Raw genomic sequence first — 13857 nt, 5'->3', positions numbered from 1 at the left:
GGTAAGCCAAACTGCATTGTCTTCGGCCGCACTGAATCTCGCTTGGAAAAAAATAAAATTAAAGGTTCCTAGCAAATGCTTTCCAAATATACAGGAGTTCAATATAACGGCTCAAAGGAGTGAAATAAGAAAATAACCCGCCGTAGTGGCTGAGGCATTGTGCTGCTGAGTCTAGGGACGCGGAAGCTGTTTTTTTTTTGGTAGAGGCGAAAAACTAAAACGCTCGACCGTAGAGTTTTTGATGCTCGTGAAAGATCTACAGGTGGTCAGAAGTAATCCAAAGTACGGCACACTAGAGAGCCCTGGTGTAGCTTTAGCGCGTAAATCCCTCAAAATTTGTTTCCTTTGAAATTTAACAAATTTTACACCAAAAAGTTATCGAACACTTCTTGAGTGAGGAAGGTTAAATTTCGGGACAATTTCTTGAACAGGAGAAATAATCTGGAGCACGAGTTCTCAACACAACTGCGTTCCACAAATCTACATTGCGAGACGCTTCTGGTCGGTCATGTGGTTTACATTTTGAAACAATCTTCATAAGCCTTTCTACTTCCTTGAACCATCAGTGAAAGGCCCTGACGTGACTCGTGATGGTCGTACTATACGGTGGAAAACCTGGCAGCAAATATTTCACCATATCTTACCATGGTGTTCAGTAGTAGCTCCGCTCAAAACTATTGTTTGCTAGCTATCAGCGCTCGGCAAGCCTCTGGACTTCAATTCGGTGCCTAGTGTGTAGACATGCGTTTTCATCCCTGTTTATTTGGCATACCTTGCCTTTAGTCCCCTCAAGCAATCTTTTCACTTAGAAAATGCTCTCACCTTTTGTAATATGATCTAAACATTATCTGCAGGGCGCGAGTCTCCAAATGGGCCCGACGTAACCTTTTATTTCAGAACATAATTCCTTTGCAGCCAAATGTTTGCCTGCTTTGTTCATAATTGCCAATAAAGTCAATTGAGTAATAAATGCATTTGCTAGCGCTAAATTAAGACAGTCTAGTTGGTTCAGGACCGCTAGTGGAGCTTATTTGATTGCAACTTTGGCTCGTAACCCTCGCTACCCAATTTATAATCGAAGGATGAAATATTCCAGATCTCCATTTGCATTTCCCATCTGGTGTTGCATGGGGATATAGAGGATATATACCAGTTCTTTTTGAAATGCAAGGTATAATAGCATAGTGCGGCCGTACTCATCGCTGCAATTTAACCCAAAGGTACCCGTTAACTGTCAACTGCCGGTGACCAACCACTAAACGTTGCTCTTCTGCAGTGGGTGAAAAAGGGCCGTGGCTGTCGCACGGCTACCCTGTAAGCCGCCCATGCCCTATTACATTTGGTTTTGTTTGTCTTTATAACTAAATGTCGCCTTGGCAAGTCCACGGCAAGGTTTTGAAGCAAACAATGCGCTCGCAGTCGTGACGGGGACATTGAAACGGCTGCGCACTGAGGAGGGGGTGATATGATGATGATGATGATGATGATGATGGTGATGACGATGATGCATAAACTTTATTTGAGTCAAGGTGCTGATGTTACGGCACCGGCCCAGTGGGAGGGTGCCCGAACTCCCTCTTTACTCCCCTTAAAATTTTACTCCCCCTTTAAAAAGAGTAATACTTTACTCCCTTTAAAACTCTCCCACAGGGCGGGAGGCCGGTGGGTGGGGGAGTGGGAGGGGGGTGGAGGGGGAGTAAAATTTTATTTGAGTGTATGTGAGAATCCACTGGCACTGTGTTTTATTTCCATATTTACGATATCTTGCAGTAAGGACGTACGACTGCCAGTGCAACTACAGAGGGCCATGGCCGCAGAAGCAGAGGCAGCCCGGGAAGCTCGAGCCAAAGTAAGAATGACGCAGTTGTTTGTTAAATGTAAGCAGCTGTCGTTGTTCACAGGGGGACTCAGATCACCATTATGTGAGCCGTGCCATCTCTGATTTCAATCCAAACAAGGATATGCTCACATGCCGGAACAAAACCATCAGTTGCTCATGATCCTCCAGCTGCGACGGCCAGCGAAGCACATATTCACCAAACTTTACATGATTGTATGCTATAATTGGGGGCCAAACATGGTGCGCTTTGTATTAAATCAGCCGAAATCAAACGGGTATTAAGGCTCTTTTACGCAGTCATGCGCTCCTCACCGAACCCAATGTATTACTAGAAAGTGGGTTCGGGTTCACAAACCGTCGCGAATCGAGCGTTGCTTTAGAGCCGCGATTAAGGCATTAATAATGCGTTGAGGTTAAGAAATTTTCTTGCGGTTATATGATATTTCACTGCCAGACATGGTCATTTTTAGCAGATGAAGTTAGCAGGGTTCGGTAGCAGGGTTACGGCTGTTTTCCGCAACATGTGGGCACGCATTCCGGAAAGTGGGGTATAACTAGATGTGGATGGAGGTCATTTTTTCAAAGTGCGTTTTAAAGTATTTACGAAGTAGCCAGTTTAATACGGCTTTGTTGAAGCGCATATTTTTTACCCTAAACGCACGTGACATGTTTGGCTTTAGCGTATTTACCACATAAAAAGCAAACTATCACCATTTTTCGACCCGCATGCACCCACTGAAGCCATAGACACAGGGGTGAAGTTACGTTAATTTAGTTAACTTTTGTGGTAATGCGTAATCTAGTGAATCTCATGCTACAAAATTTTAATAAAGAGAATCAATTTATTCCTTCCGAAATTACTTTTTGGAAATGGGCATATCTATTTTCCTCAAAAGCAAACGTTTAAATACTCTGCCGTTAATCTTCAGATTTGACCTATGTCAACTATGCTAACGTGGTTGAAAAAGCAAGCTGGGGAGGCCATGAGGGTGGCGGACGTGTGTATTTGTGTGTGGGGGAGAGAGGACGGGGTATCACTCCGAAATATTCCATACTCGTGAACGGGGTGCATCTCTATGAACAATTTTCGGCTTCGACGGACTGTTCCATAGACAGGCGAAGGCTTACAGCTCCTTCGATTTCACGCCTCAAGCAGAGAGGGAGCTTAAGAGAAGTCAAACGCCTACCCATCGTGTTTTTTTATACGGAACATCGCTACGCTGCAACTGACCGCCAGGTCAGAATTAATCCGCCAGTACTTTGTAGAAAAACAAAATTTTAACGTGTGCAGTCAGAGGGGGTGGCTTGATAACGTGCAGCGATTGATGCTCGCACACGTGTCCGCACCTATAAGCGCAGTTGGCGGTTTCGAATGACCCTTCTTGAAGCCACCGAATGATTAGACCTTGTTCGCTTTCACGGCCCCGGATGCGCAAATGGAACTGGAGGTGGTTCTTCAACCCTAGCTCTGATTTATTTCTTCTTTCACGGTAGAGAATCCCTAGGTGGCTGCTTCAGTCACTACTCGTAGGGTGGTCAGTACTCGCTTGGCTTGCCTCGTGAAAAATGCATAGGTTTTATGAACCCCGAAAAACGGGGAATGGGGGAAGGGGGCGTTCCCTGCATTGCCTTCCTATTTACCTTAGCGTACAGCCACATGCACAGTGGAGCTTGTTAGCACCCCAGGCAATTCTTTCTTTTGGGAAGCTCGCAAACATTCCTTCCCACCACCCGCATGTCTTGCGCACCATTTTCACAGTCAGAGCCTGTATGCTAATGCATTGTCCATGCTGCTACCTGTGTTCATCTGTACTTTGAACCGAAGATGCTGTTGGTTGACGTTATTTTCCTGGTGTGGAGCCAGATCTCATGAGGAGGGAATGGCTTGGGGCATTTAGACCATTATCCTCTCTAGGTATTCGCACATCCCCGGTTACGTATTTCTGCCCTTTCGCTTTTTCTTCCTTTGCCTTCTTTCCGTAAGGAAGAATTAACCCGGTGAAACCGTAAGTAAAAATGGATGGTCGTAACAGCGCTGACAAAACGGGACGAGGGAATAGAAACACGTAGGACACAAACGGGCGCTTTTCATGAACATGGACCAACTAACTCGCAGAAGACTCCTGCTAAAAATTGAGGTTTATCACAAGAACAGTGCCTTTTTACGTGCTGCTGGGCAAGCTTCCCACGAGGTTACTGACAAGGGTATATATAGCCGCCGGACATCGCGGTCTCGTTAACTGTACCCTTCTGCGTGACTCTACATGCAAGACACCGAATGTTTAGCATGCCTTCTTTATGATTAGGGACACAAGGCTGCTTAGGTCGTCCAATGATTAAGTGAAGCACTGGAAGAATGAAGATGTAAGCGATCTCAGCATCTTCGAGTGGTGTTAAAAGCTAAAATGCTGTTCGTAAAACACAACCGACCACTTCATTTGTTTGTGTGGGCGGTGCTTCAACATGACAAAGGACTTATTTACTCCTTTGAAGGAAGCCATGATTTACCTTACCAAACTTGAAGCTCTGTTGTTGTCTTCACTGTAATCAAAAGACCTGGGTTCCTAACAAACAGTGAAAATAAGGTATATGTTTCTCGCTTACAAACTGCATAGCAATTGAGTAGTAATGCGATTACTTTTCAAACACTAATTGTAACGCAATTACTTTCGGGAACAGTAATTTTAGTGTACATTATTTACTTTACACCAGTTCTGAGGAAAGTAATTAATAGTGTAACATATTCCTTTTCAATAGCAATATGGCCGTCGGTGCTTGAATCATAAGACAAATTCAGCTTCAAAAAAGGATGGAAAAAAATTAAGAATAGCTCCTGACAATACGCGCGAGTTTCTTGACATAGGCTTTGCATATAAAAACAAACACATCTGTCGGTAGCAGGAGAGGTGGTGGTAATAAACGAACCAAAACGCCCTTAGGCACGAGAGAGGCACACTGGCGATCGTCTGCGCGCCGCTGCCACGTGTTCCTTCTCTGCGCCCAGTGCCGGCGCCTGGGCTCACTCAGTGGTGCTTTCGCAGGTCATTGCGGCCGAGGGAGAACAGCGAGCTTCGCGGTCCCTGAAAGAAGCCGCCGAGGTGATTGCGGACACGCCGTCTGCGCTCCAGCTGCGATACCTGCAGACCTTGGCTTCTATCGCGGCGGAGAAGAATTCCACCATCGTGTTCCCCATCCCGATGGAGCTCTTTTCGGGCTTCATCAACAGCGCCAGCAGCCACGCTGGCGGCGGCCACGGCGGCGGAGGTGACGTGAAGAAGGACCTCGAGGCTTCCGCGTAGCAGAGGGCCCGCCAGTCCCGTTCCAACAGCCTGTTCTGGTACGGGACGGGCCAGAGGCGGCTCTCGCTTATCCTGCCTCCACCGCTGCGCCTGGGCTCGCCCGGCAAATGAGATCGCGCACCGGGTCGACGGCCGCTGCGCCCGTTCACATCGTGGCCGAAGGAGTCCCTGCCCACAATGCGCGCCAATTGCACGGCCGTACGAAAAATTCGACCCTCTGTCACCAGTTGCACCTCTTTTTCTACCTGCGAAAGTGCATCGTCCTTTGAAGCGCCCTCACTGAGTTTCGGTTCTTTGTGTGCGGCTAGAAACAAGTCGGGGGTGACATGCGCCCGATGGCCACATTTATTCCCGTGCTTACCGTACCCAACAAGATGGCCGCGGTCACATTAACCTTCCCGTGGAAGAGCGCGCTCCAGGCTGCACCAAGGTTTTATTGTGTTTTGACGTGCAGAGACGCTCAAGTGTGGTGATCGTTGTACGCAAAACGTGTGGAAGCTTACAAGTGGCACCAGCCTCTGTCATGTGACCGTCTTTTCAGGAGCGGGAAAGCAACCTAACGTTAAGCGGTCGTCACTAGCAACAAAAGCCTTTTTGACAGCACGCTACTAGATCCACTGTTGCGGTTACTTGGGGCAAAAACCAGCCTTGCGGGATACACACATGGCCTCCACAGTAATACTAAGCAGGCGTGTGTTCTCTCTTCTTTCTTTTTGTCTGCCTGTGTTACATGGCCAAACTCTCGGCGCTTTGAAAGACGGCACAGCGGTACTGAAAACAGTTTACCCTTTGGTAGCGGGTGCATTGAGAGCGCTTAAAATGAGATTCCAGGCAGGCGTTTGCACTGAAGTACAGACTCGGTCGAATCGAATGGCGTGTTGCGGTCGACCCCGTTACAGAGAACTATTGCCTCCGATCTCTTGCCAGGGTCGGGCACGCCACGAACGGCCAAGGCCACGATGAGACGAGGGCAGACACAGGCCAGCGGGAAACATGAGGCGAACAACAGAGCAGGCAACCGGACCAGAGCACTGTGCTCTGTGACCAAATCTGAGCAGTGCTGGACTTAGGTCTACTGCTTGACCAGCCAACTATCATGCAGTTGAGGCCGGGTAAGAAAAAAAAATTATGCACATTCAGTCTGTGAGCACACAATTCCAGCAGTATTGCCGTAGTTTATTTTAGACTTCGCTTTTTTCATTTTCTGCGATGTGCCACTGGACGTGCTTCATTCGGCTTGAAAAAGAGGCGGCGGAATTAGCGCAAGCGGTACTGCATCTCGACCACGACTTGCATTCTGTTGAGGAGCGTGCATTTATTTGGAACTTGCGTTCGGTTTCCGTGCATGCTGCCTATTAATGCGGTCTCTTGGTTTTATCAGAGAAAGCTGTTATGTCCACATATATAATCAAGGGACGATATATGTAGGATTTCTCTTAAAATGATAGTTGAAAGATGAAATTTAATCTGAGTAACAAAGGCGCATCGGAAAAAGAAACACAAGCCGACTATGTGGGCGCAAAGACATGAATGAGAATCCCACGCAAGACGAAATTTTAAGTGGCGTAATCATCAGCAGGGTTTCGGCGCAGATTCACATAAAACGAATCGCCGCACCAGGAACATCTCGTATACGTAAACAGCAGTCAACTTCATCGCAGTTAATGACAAAAATTTACTGTACGACGTTGGTGGGTACAATTTACAGCCCTAATTGCAACGGCAAACATACTTTTCCTTTGGTACACCACTAGGGCTCGCTTTTGGCAACACAATGGGACGAAATGTGTTCACTGAGCATATTTTTTCAGAACTGGTTGTGAAAAAAAAGCGCAACAAAAGGCACCTTGCTTCCGTACATTTTTTCATTCATTATTGCGTTTTCCGACAGAATTCCGAGAGAAAGTTGTGCTCCATACTTTGACGAGACACTGTGCATGCCTCGCGAAGTCCAGCCATTTTCCTGGTGTGGCGTGGTTTGTTCAATGTGTATGTAACGTTTAGTAACTTGAACACTGCCTCTCTGGAACAATTATCTTGCATTAAACAAACACACGCGCGTATAACACACACATACACGAGTGTCTGGTAAGTTTACCTTTTAATGGTGCGTTTCATTCGCGACTGCCAGCATGCGAATCCTTTTTATTCCCACGGCCCCAGTGGACGAATCCCTTCTACCCCCGGTGCTGCACGTAACGTACATTTACCGCGCTTGATCAAGTAAACTCTCGGAGAAGCAACGATGTGGTGTAAATCAGTGGCTACGCATTGCTAGGAAAAATTGAGAGGTTCTCGTTTCCCCGTTTTTATTTTGCCAGAAAACTAGCGTAGGTACCGCCCTTTTATCGCAGGTCTTGCACTTTCTTTACCAAGCCGCGAAAAATGCGAGATTAACAAGTTTTCCAAGGATTGAATCGGTTGTAGGATAGTAGTACCTAATCTAGCCAATTCCAGCTATTCGTTCACCATGCTGTCTGGACTGGCCCTCATTCTCGCTGCCGTTTCACTCACCAGGGACAGCTGTCATTAAAATTCGAGTGTATGATGGCTACGGTTACAATTAGACTACGCTTCGTCGGGAAGGTTTAACGAGAAAGTATTAGTTGACTCGGTAGGACGAAAATATGGCGCCGTAGCCAAGAGTTGGACAAAAAAAAAAAAGCTGGGGGATGGTGCGCAAAATGGCCGACGGCTCGAAGAATAAAAAAAGAGCTTGAAGAGTACTTGCACACGAAGTATGTATAGTCAATGCCGTCCCAAACTACTCAAATATGCCGGCATGGCTCATACGTGTCAGCATTGTGCACTGCAAAACATAACTACATAATCGAAAGTACCATGTTCAATACCCGTGGGGTCGTTTCTTGCGATATCCAATTGAAAAACAAAAACAAAAACAACGAGTTAAACACGGCGTCGAAGGTTGGTGAGATAAAAGCAAAATAAAAAAAAATTAGATGTCGGCTTGAGCAGTTCTAAGCGCAACAAAAACAAAAGATGACGGAAAACATGTGCGGTGTCGTAGCAGATGGCACGCGAGCAATGCGAACGCGCAAGAATTGAGCTGAATAAACTTTATTACAAAAAAGATGACCTTTGGTGTATTGGTGAACAGGGAGGGTGGGATAAGAGGGTGTCTACAGGGTAAAAAATGAAAGTCCCAAAGGGAGAAGGATGATGATGATGATAATGAGAGGAGACTTGAGGAAATTGCACACTAATGCTTTCGCATTCGCATCACAAGGAGTGCCTGGGTGACCCCGTATTTTTTTTTCAATAGGGTGGGCGAGAGGGACTTTTTAACTTCCACGATGCAAGAAAAAAGGCTGCCCACATGTATTTCTCCGAAGAGCTAGTCATGTGTCTCGTGTCAAAGAATTTATCTTAGTCTAACTACTTATCCAAGCCGCAGACCGGGAAAGAAAATGGCCTATGCCTGTGTACAACAGGCCTTTTTTCTTCTTCAAGAATGAGGGGAGGTTAAAGAATGGTGGGTCGTGCATATATAATAAGCATTCGTGCGTAAATGGTTTTCCACATGCTCGGTTTATTTAGCTGCGCACTTCATTTTTTTTTTATTTTGGGTGAGATAATCCGACTTAGTCACTTCAACATCTCCACGCAAACCAATGCTTTGCATATTTTTTTCGGAATAAGAGTGCCAATTATCGAAATCGCGTATTCGAGAAGTGTTTCAACAGTTTCTTGCCGTGAAATACCCTACGAAAAGTACGGCAGCTGTTTGCGTAAAACAAAACAAAAAAAAAGACAGGAAAGGCGCTCTATGCATTTTGGGAGGACGTGTATATAGAAAACTTTTTTTTCTTTGAATGGTTACTCGCTGCAAGGAACAGGGAAAAGTGTGTACCTCGCGCAATCCTTCTGAGACCAATGGCTCGCGGCAGTTAAGCCTAACAACCTCGAGGTTGTCCCTTGTAACTATTTATTTTAGGAAACTGAGTATGATATGACTGCAGCACTGTTCCCGCGATTTCCTACTCCTTTCGAGGTGCCAGCGTTTAGAGTTAGTGTTTGAAGCTCACTCAGTTTACGGGCACACTTGCAGCCATGCCATTCGCCTTTGTTTCGGAAATGGGGGAAAATGTGCAGCTTCCTCATAGCGCTTTCCGGAAGTCCGCGCTAAAGATGATGTGACTATAAAAATCCGTATTGCAGTGAGTGCCCTGCGAGAGCGGGTCTACCTTCTCCTTGCGGCACACACTACGTTCTGCTGCACTAGATTCCAGTAACTCGCACTATACCACTATCGTCCATCCAATTTCTTGTTATCTCTTGTATCATATAGGCTACTTGAAGAGAAGTACACCTCCATAGTGTCGCAGAGTTAAGCATTATAGATATAACTACTACATTCATATGAAATATTATAAGTACGGTATATAAATATATATATATATACATAATATAAATAAGCTTTCTCTGCTCCGAAAAGGAACCGATACGATTCCATCGGCCCTCTTAGAGACCTACGACGGAAGTCATGTAAGCTTCAGCGGGAAGACAACACATACAGCGAGAGTTGTGTTGTAAAAAAAAGAAAACACGGGGCTTACGTTCGTCTTCACAAGCGATGTTCAGGCACGTCGTTCACATCTTTAGTGTACATAATATACCTCGTGCTTGATATGTACATAAGAAGTGGAGGGGAAGCAGCTTGTTCCACTCGTGGTCCTTGGTGACTTTTCGTTTGGTGTGCACACAATCCCGGTGGTGCGCATAAGTGCAACACGGAGCGCCGGGCGTGCCCGCTGACGCCGGCTTAGCGCTCTTTACAACATTTCTTCCTCGCAGCCACCCCCACTTAGAGGGTGCATAGTGCACATGTACTATAAAGTGCTGTTACTGTGTGTTCCAGTTCAATAAAAAAAATTGCTATCTGTTGTAAATACAAATATTTCAAGCGTTTCTGAAGAAAAAGAAACACGTTATGCGATCTAAGACAGACAAAACGCAAAAGCTCAATGTGATGCGATACCGTTGTGTGGTGTGCTTGTTAATGTTTTGGCTCCTGCATCGTCTGTTACTTCCGTGTTGTGTTTTGTTACTTTTTTGTTGTCGCTTCGGACCCCTTACTACTTACCCCTTGCTGCGAACCCGGTAGTGTGTTCCACTGCTTGCTAGCCTTTTTCGCAGTCACACGCTTGCTTTTGAGAAGCCAACATTTAAAAGCCGTCGCGTTAAATGGGGTCTCCTTTAGGCCTTTGGTGTAACGCGTCACTCAGGTTACCGGCAGTTGCAGGGGACTTCCAACCGACGACGTAGTCGGAAGGTTTCCGGCAATGGCCCGACTCGGGCGGAACACTTTATAGTCGTACATTCAGAAGCACTCATCCCAATCTTCTCTTTTTATTGTGTGGTTACGTGAGATTTTTATACTTGATATCTCTCCGCCGGACGTAATAGTGTTTTGAGTCCCCAAATGAACAGTCATCTGGTAGTTACACTGTAGCCTATAAGTACTAAGAATTGTCGACGACAAATAATTTGGAATACCGCAGAAGGCTTGATAGCCAAGTCGTCTTATATGGGAGCTGAAGTGTTTTGGTGACTCGTCGTTCAATGACTGTAAATGCTCTTTGTGACCTAGTGCACGGAAGAAGAGGCTCAGTACCTGCAGATGTATTTAAAAAAAAGCTTTAACATGTCGTTCCAAAAAGTGAAGATGTAATCAAGGAATTCAGCGTAGTATTACGCACTTCCTTTTGGGGCATACCGTTTTGCAATCAAGTAACTGAATGACGTCACCGTCGCCAAAATGGTGCTATATTTGGTGGGACATTTTTCCGGTGCACACTACACAGCAAAATCGGTGAAATAAGGCATGACGCGCTACTCGTAATACCACTGCGTGCGCCCGATCGAGTAAGACAAGACATATGTGAATGTTGCAACAAAGTTCCTACGTTCCTGCCTGCGATCTGCATGCGTTCTCGTCCATTCGAGCACAATAAGCAGAAGAAATGATTGCAGATGAGCGAAGACTAGTGTCAGCGTAACGAGGCAACTGACTAATTATTGGAACGTTTGCAATGGTTGGTATACTTCAGTGGGGGCATATGAGTGAGGTTGCAATGCGGCGGTTTTAGTGTTAACCCATTGCTTTTCGAGCTTTGTACCAACTCAGTTACTGTTAGCAAGACATAAACATTTTGGAAATAGTGCCATAGTGTTTTCTCGGAGCCTGCGCATCTTATATTTATTCGACTCTGCGCGTTCAGCCAGGTTAGCGGGCCATACACCTCTCCATAGGGCAGATCTTGCCTCGCTACCTGATCTTACCAAGGAGAAAAGCTTTGTACAAACCAGGAAGGAATATGGCAATGAAACCATGTTTTCCTTGTTAAAACCCACCCTACTTGAGGGGGAAAGGAAAATTTGCTTTTGACACGTCATAAGGAGGTCATACAAATGTCACAAAGCTGTTGATATTTATTTTCTTAAAAGCTCTGCCTTTTTTGCGCAAGCGCATAACATGCTTTCATGCTAGACTGGCCTGCCTTCTTGTTCGGCTGCTCGAATAGCAATGCTCTGTGAGGTGCATGCGGGTAGTAGCGTACCTCCAGCGGATGACATGGCCTACCAGGGGCTTTTAAATATGCACACTCCGCGAACGGCACTGTGCGCATCGCGCAATGTCTCCAACATGCTTGGATTTAAGGGACGCATTTTTATTTAACCGCCCGGTAACCTTGCGATGATTTAACTACACTTAGCCAACGCGGTGAGCACCTTCCTTCAATGATGATGCTGTACGTAATGTTCTCCAAGGTTGTTTGGGTTCTCCACAGCCGTATTATAATGGGTTCCCAGGTGCAACCGTTAGTTGTAGGTCGTCACTCGCAGATTTCCGGCCGTCCCGCTCTATAAGGGAACCTAGCGGAAACTACAGGCCACGTCAATGGCGCCAGTTGAGTCGCGGTTACGTTTCTTCAACACGCAGGCACACTTAAAAAGGGTACCGCGGACTTGTTTTTGTCAATGGAATATTCATCTAGCTACAGAAAAGACAAAAGGTAAAGTATTTATAGGTCTGCGACGCGGACACCAAAGCATTAAAGTACATTCGGGACGAAACAGACTTGCAATCTCCACGTTAAACCTACTCCCAAAAGGGAACTCTCGACGCACTTCAGTGATTCCTTTCCCACGTGAAACAATTTCTGAGTTACTTTGTTTTTTAAATCCAAGCAAGGTAATTTGGCGATTTCTCAGGGAGCAATTCTGCGTGCAGCATAAAATGGCTTGCGTGCTTTTTGGTCAACCATGAGGGGCGCGCAAAGTGCGCTTAGGTTCCCTGCCCTTCAGAACTTTCCTTTGCTCTCTCCGCTTTCTTCCCTGACTTTCGTAATCCTGTTGACTGACTGAACTTGTCGTCACTATTGTGTGCACCGGAAGAATCCTACTAAAATAGAGCTAATAGCAACATCAGCAGCAGAAAAATGGGACGAGCGAATGCTTACAGGTTTGGTCCTGCAGCGCACATGTGTGTTCTGGTAGCACTTCTGAAAGAGTGTCGGGTAGTTGCGTGCCAACTCGTCTGTCTTCTTCAGCGAATGCCCCGCATTGCATGCAACTACATGAAACCAGCAAGTCTAGTGGAGGTATTATTTTCGGGGCTAGAAAAAATACGTTGCTATTTTTTCTCTGGCTGCGTCAGTCAACCTGAGGTACACTGTGAGGGAGCGAAAGAAGTTTAAAACAAAAGAAAAGGGGGCGTGGATGAGAAAATGACTAGGTTGAACAACTGCAATGTTTTGTCAGAGGAGCCTGCGAATTATTAGGTGAGCCAGTAGCGTTTCTTTTCTCGTAGAAGTGCCAAAACTACCACGTCTGGAACTTTGTGGCTGACGCTTGCTTTTCACTTTTGCGTGTTTGTCTGGGTGGGAGCAAAAAAAAAAAAAATGTCTACATCTAATGCCGGTCTTTTTGTTCCGTTGTTGTGATCTTTGATGTGTAAACTTCGAGAGAATCTTTCATTCGACAACGATGTCGCCATGAATAGACCCACAACTAGGTTTCATGCCATCGAAAGCAACGTCAATGTCATTTGAGTGGCGCAGAATGCAGTGAAATAAAAATGGTCAAGTCATATACACGCAGAGAAAATGTGTTGTCGCATTATTTCCTTTGGTAATTAGGATGGTGATGATGATGTTTGGATTTTATGGCGCAAGGGGTAATTAGGATGATAATTGCAAGAAAGTTCTACCTGCTTTTAATTGCACAAAGAAACAAATGAAAATAATACGCACATGCCTGTTCGTCAAGCTCGGTGCACATGCTTATTGATAATGCTGCCTCCGTATGCGAATTAAAAATCGACAGCAAATGGAAGACTTGTGTACGCTCCAACAAAGGCGGTTGTGTAACTTACAAAAAATAGCAGGCATTAAAGAGACACTAAAGTGTAAAACTAAGTTTGCCTGTATGGCTAGATTAGAGTGTCGTGAGTACAAATATGTCCCTCACTGCAGCAGTACCCGGTTATTAACGCAGAATAGGCCAAGAGTGGGAAGGCAGGTATTGCTGCCCCACACATTTTCCCGCACTATGATTTGTGACCTAACAAATCGCGAATGCATGGTGAAACGGGATTGGTGAGGTTTGTCTAAGCATTTCTGAGAAACAAACACTGCGGCTAGGGTATGTAAGTGTGATATAAATGTACGCGGAAACTTCTGCTGATCATGGGCT

At 45.7% G+C, this 13857-nt stretch overlaps 1 protein-coding gene across 2 annotated transcripts in view; it reads left to right on the top strand.

Moving 5' to 3' along the window:
- LOC144152941 (band 7 protein AGAP004871-like) overlaps positions 1-13268 on the top strand; it is a 261932-nt gene extending 248664 nt beyond the window's left edge. For both annotated transcript variants that reach the window (XM_077684538.1, XM_077684531.1), the window contains 2 exons: positions 1771-1849; positions 4882-13268. In XM_077684538.1, coding sequence (XP_077540664.1) covers positions 1771-1849; positions 4882-5139 — 337 coding nt within the window. In that variant the 3' untranslated portion in view covers positions 5140-13268. The remainder of the gene's footprint in view (positions 1-1770; positions 1850-4881) is intronic.
- Positions 13269-13857: the final 589 nt, after the last annotated feature.

This window comes from Haemaphysalis longicornis, unplaced genomic scaffold (assembly GCF_048455015.1).
Source record: "Haemaphysalis longicornis isolate Haplotype H1 unplaced genomic scaffold, Haemaphysalis longicornis Haplotype H1 scaffold_1, whole genome shotgun sequence".
NCBI lineage: Eukaryota > Metazoa > Arthropoda > Arachnida > Ixodida > Ixodidae > Haemaphysalis > Haemaphysalis longicornis.
Note: the sequence above shows the minus strand (reverse complement) of the source record. Positions and strands in the feature narration are given on the sequence as shown.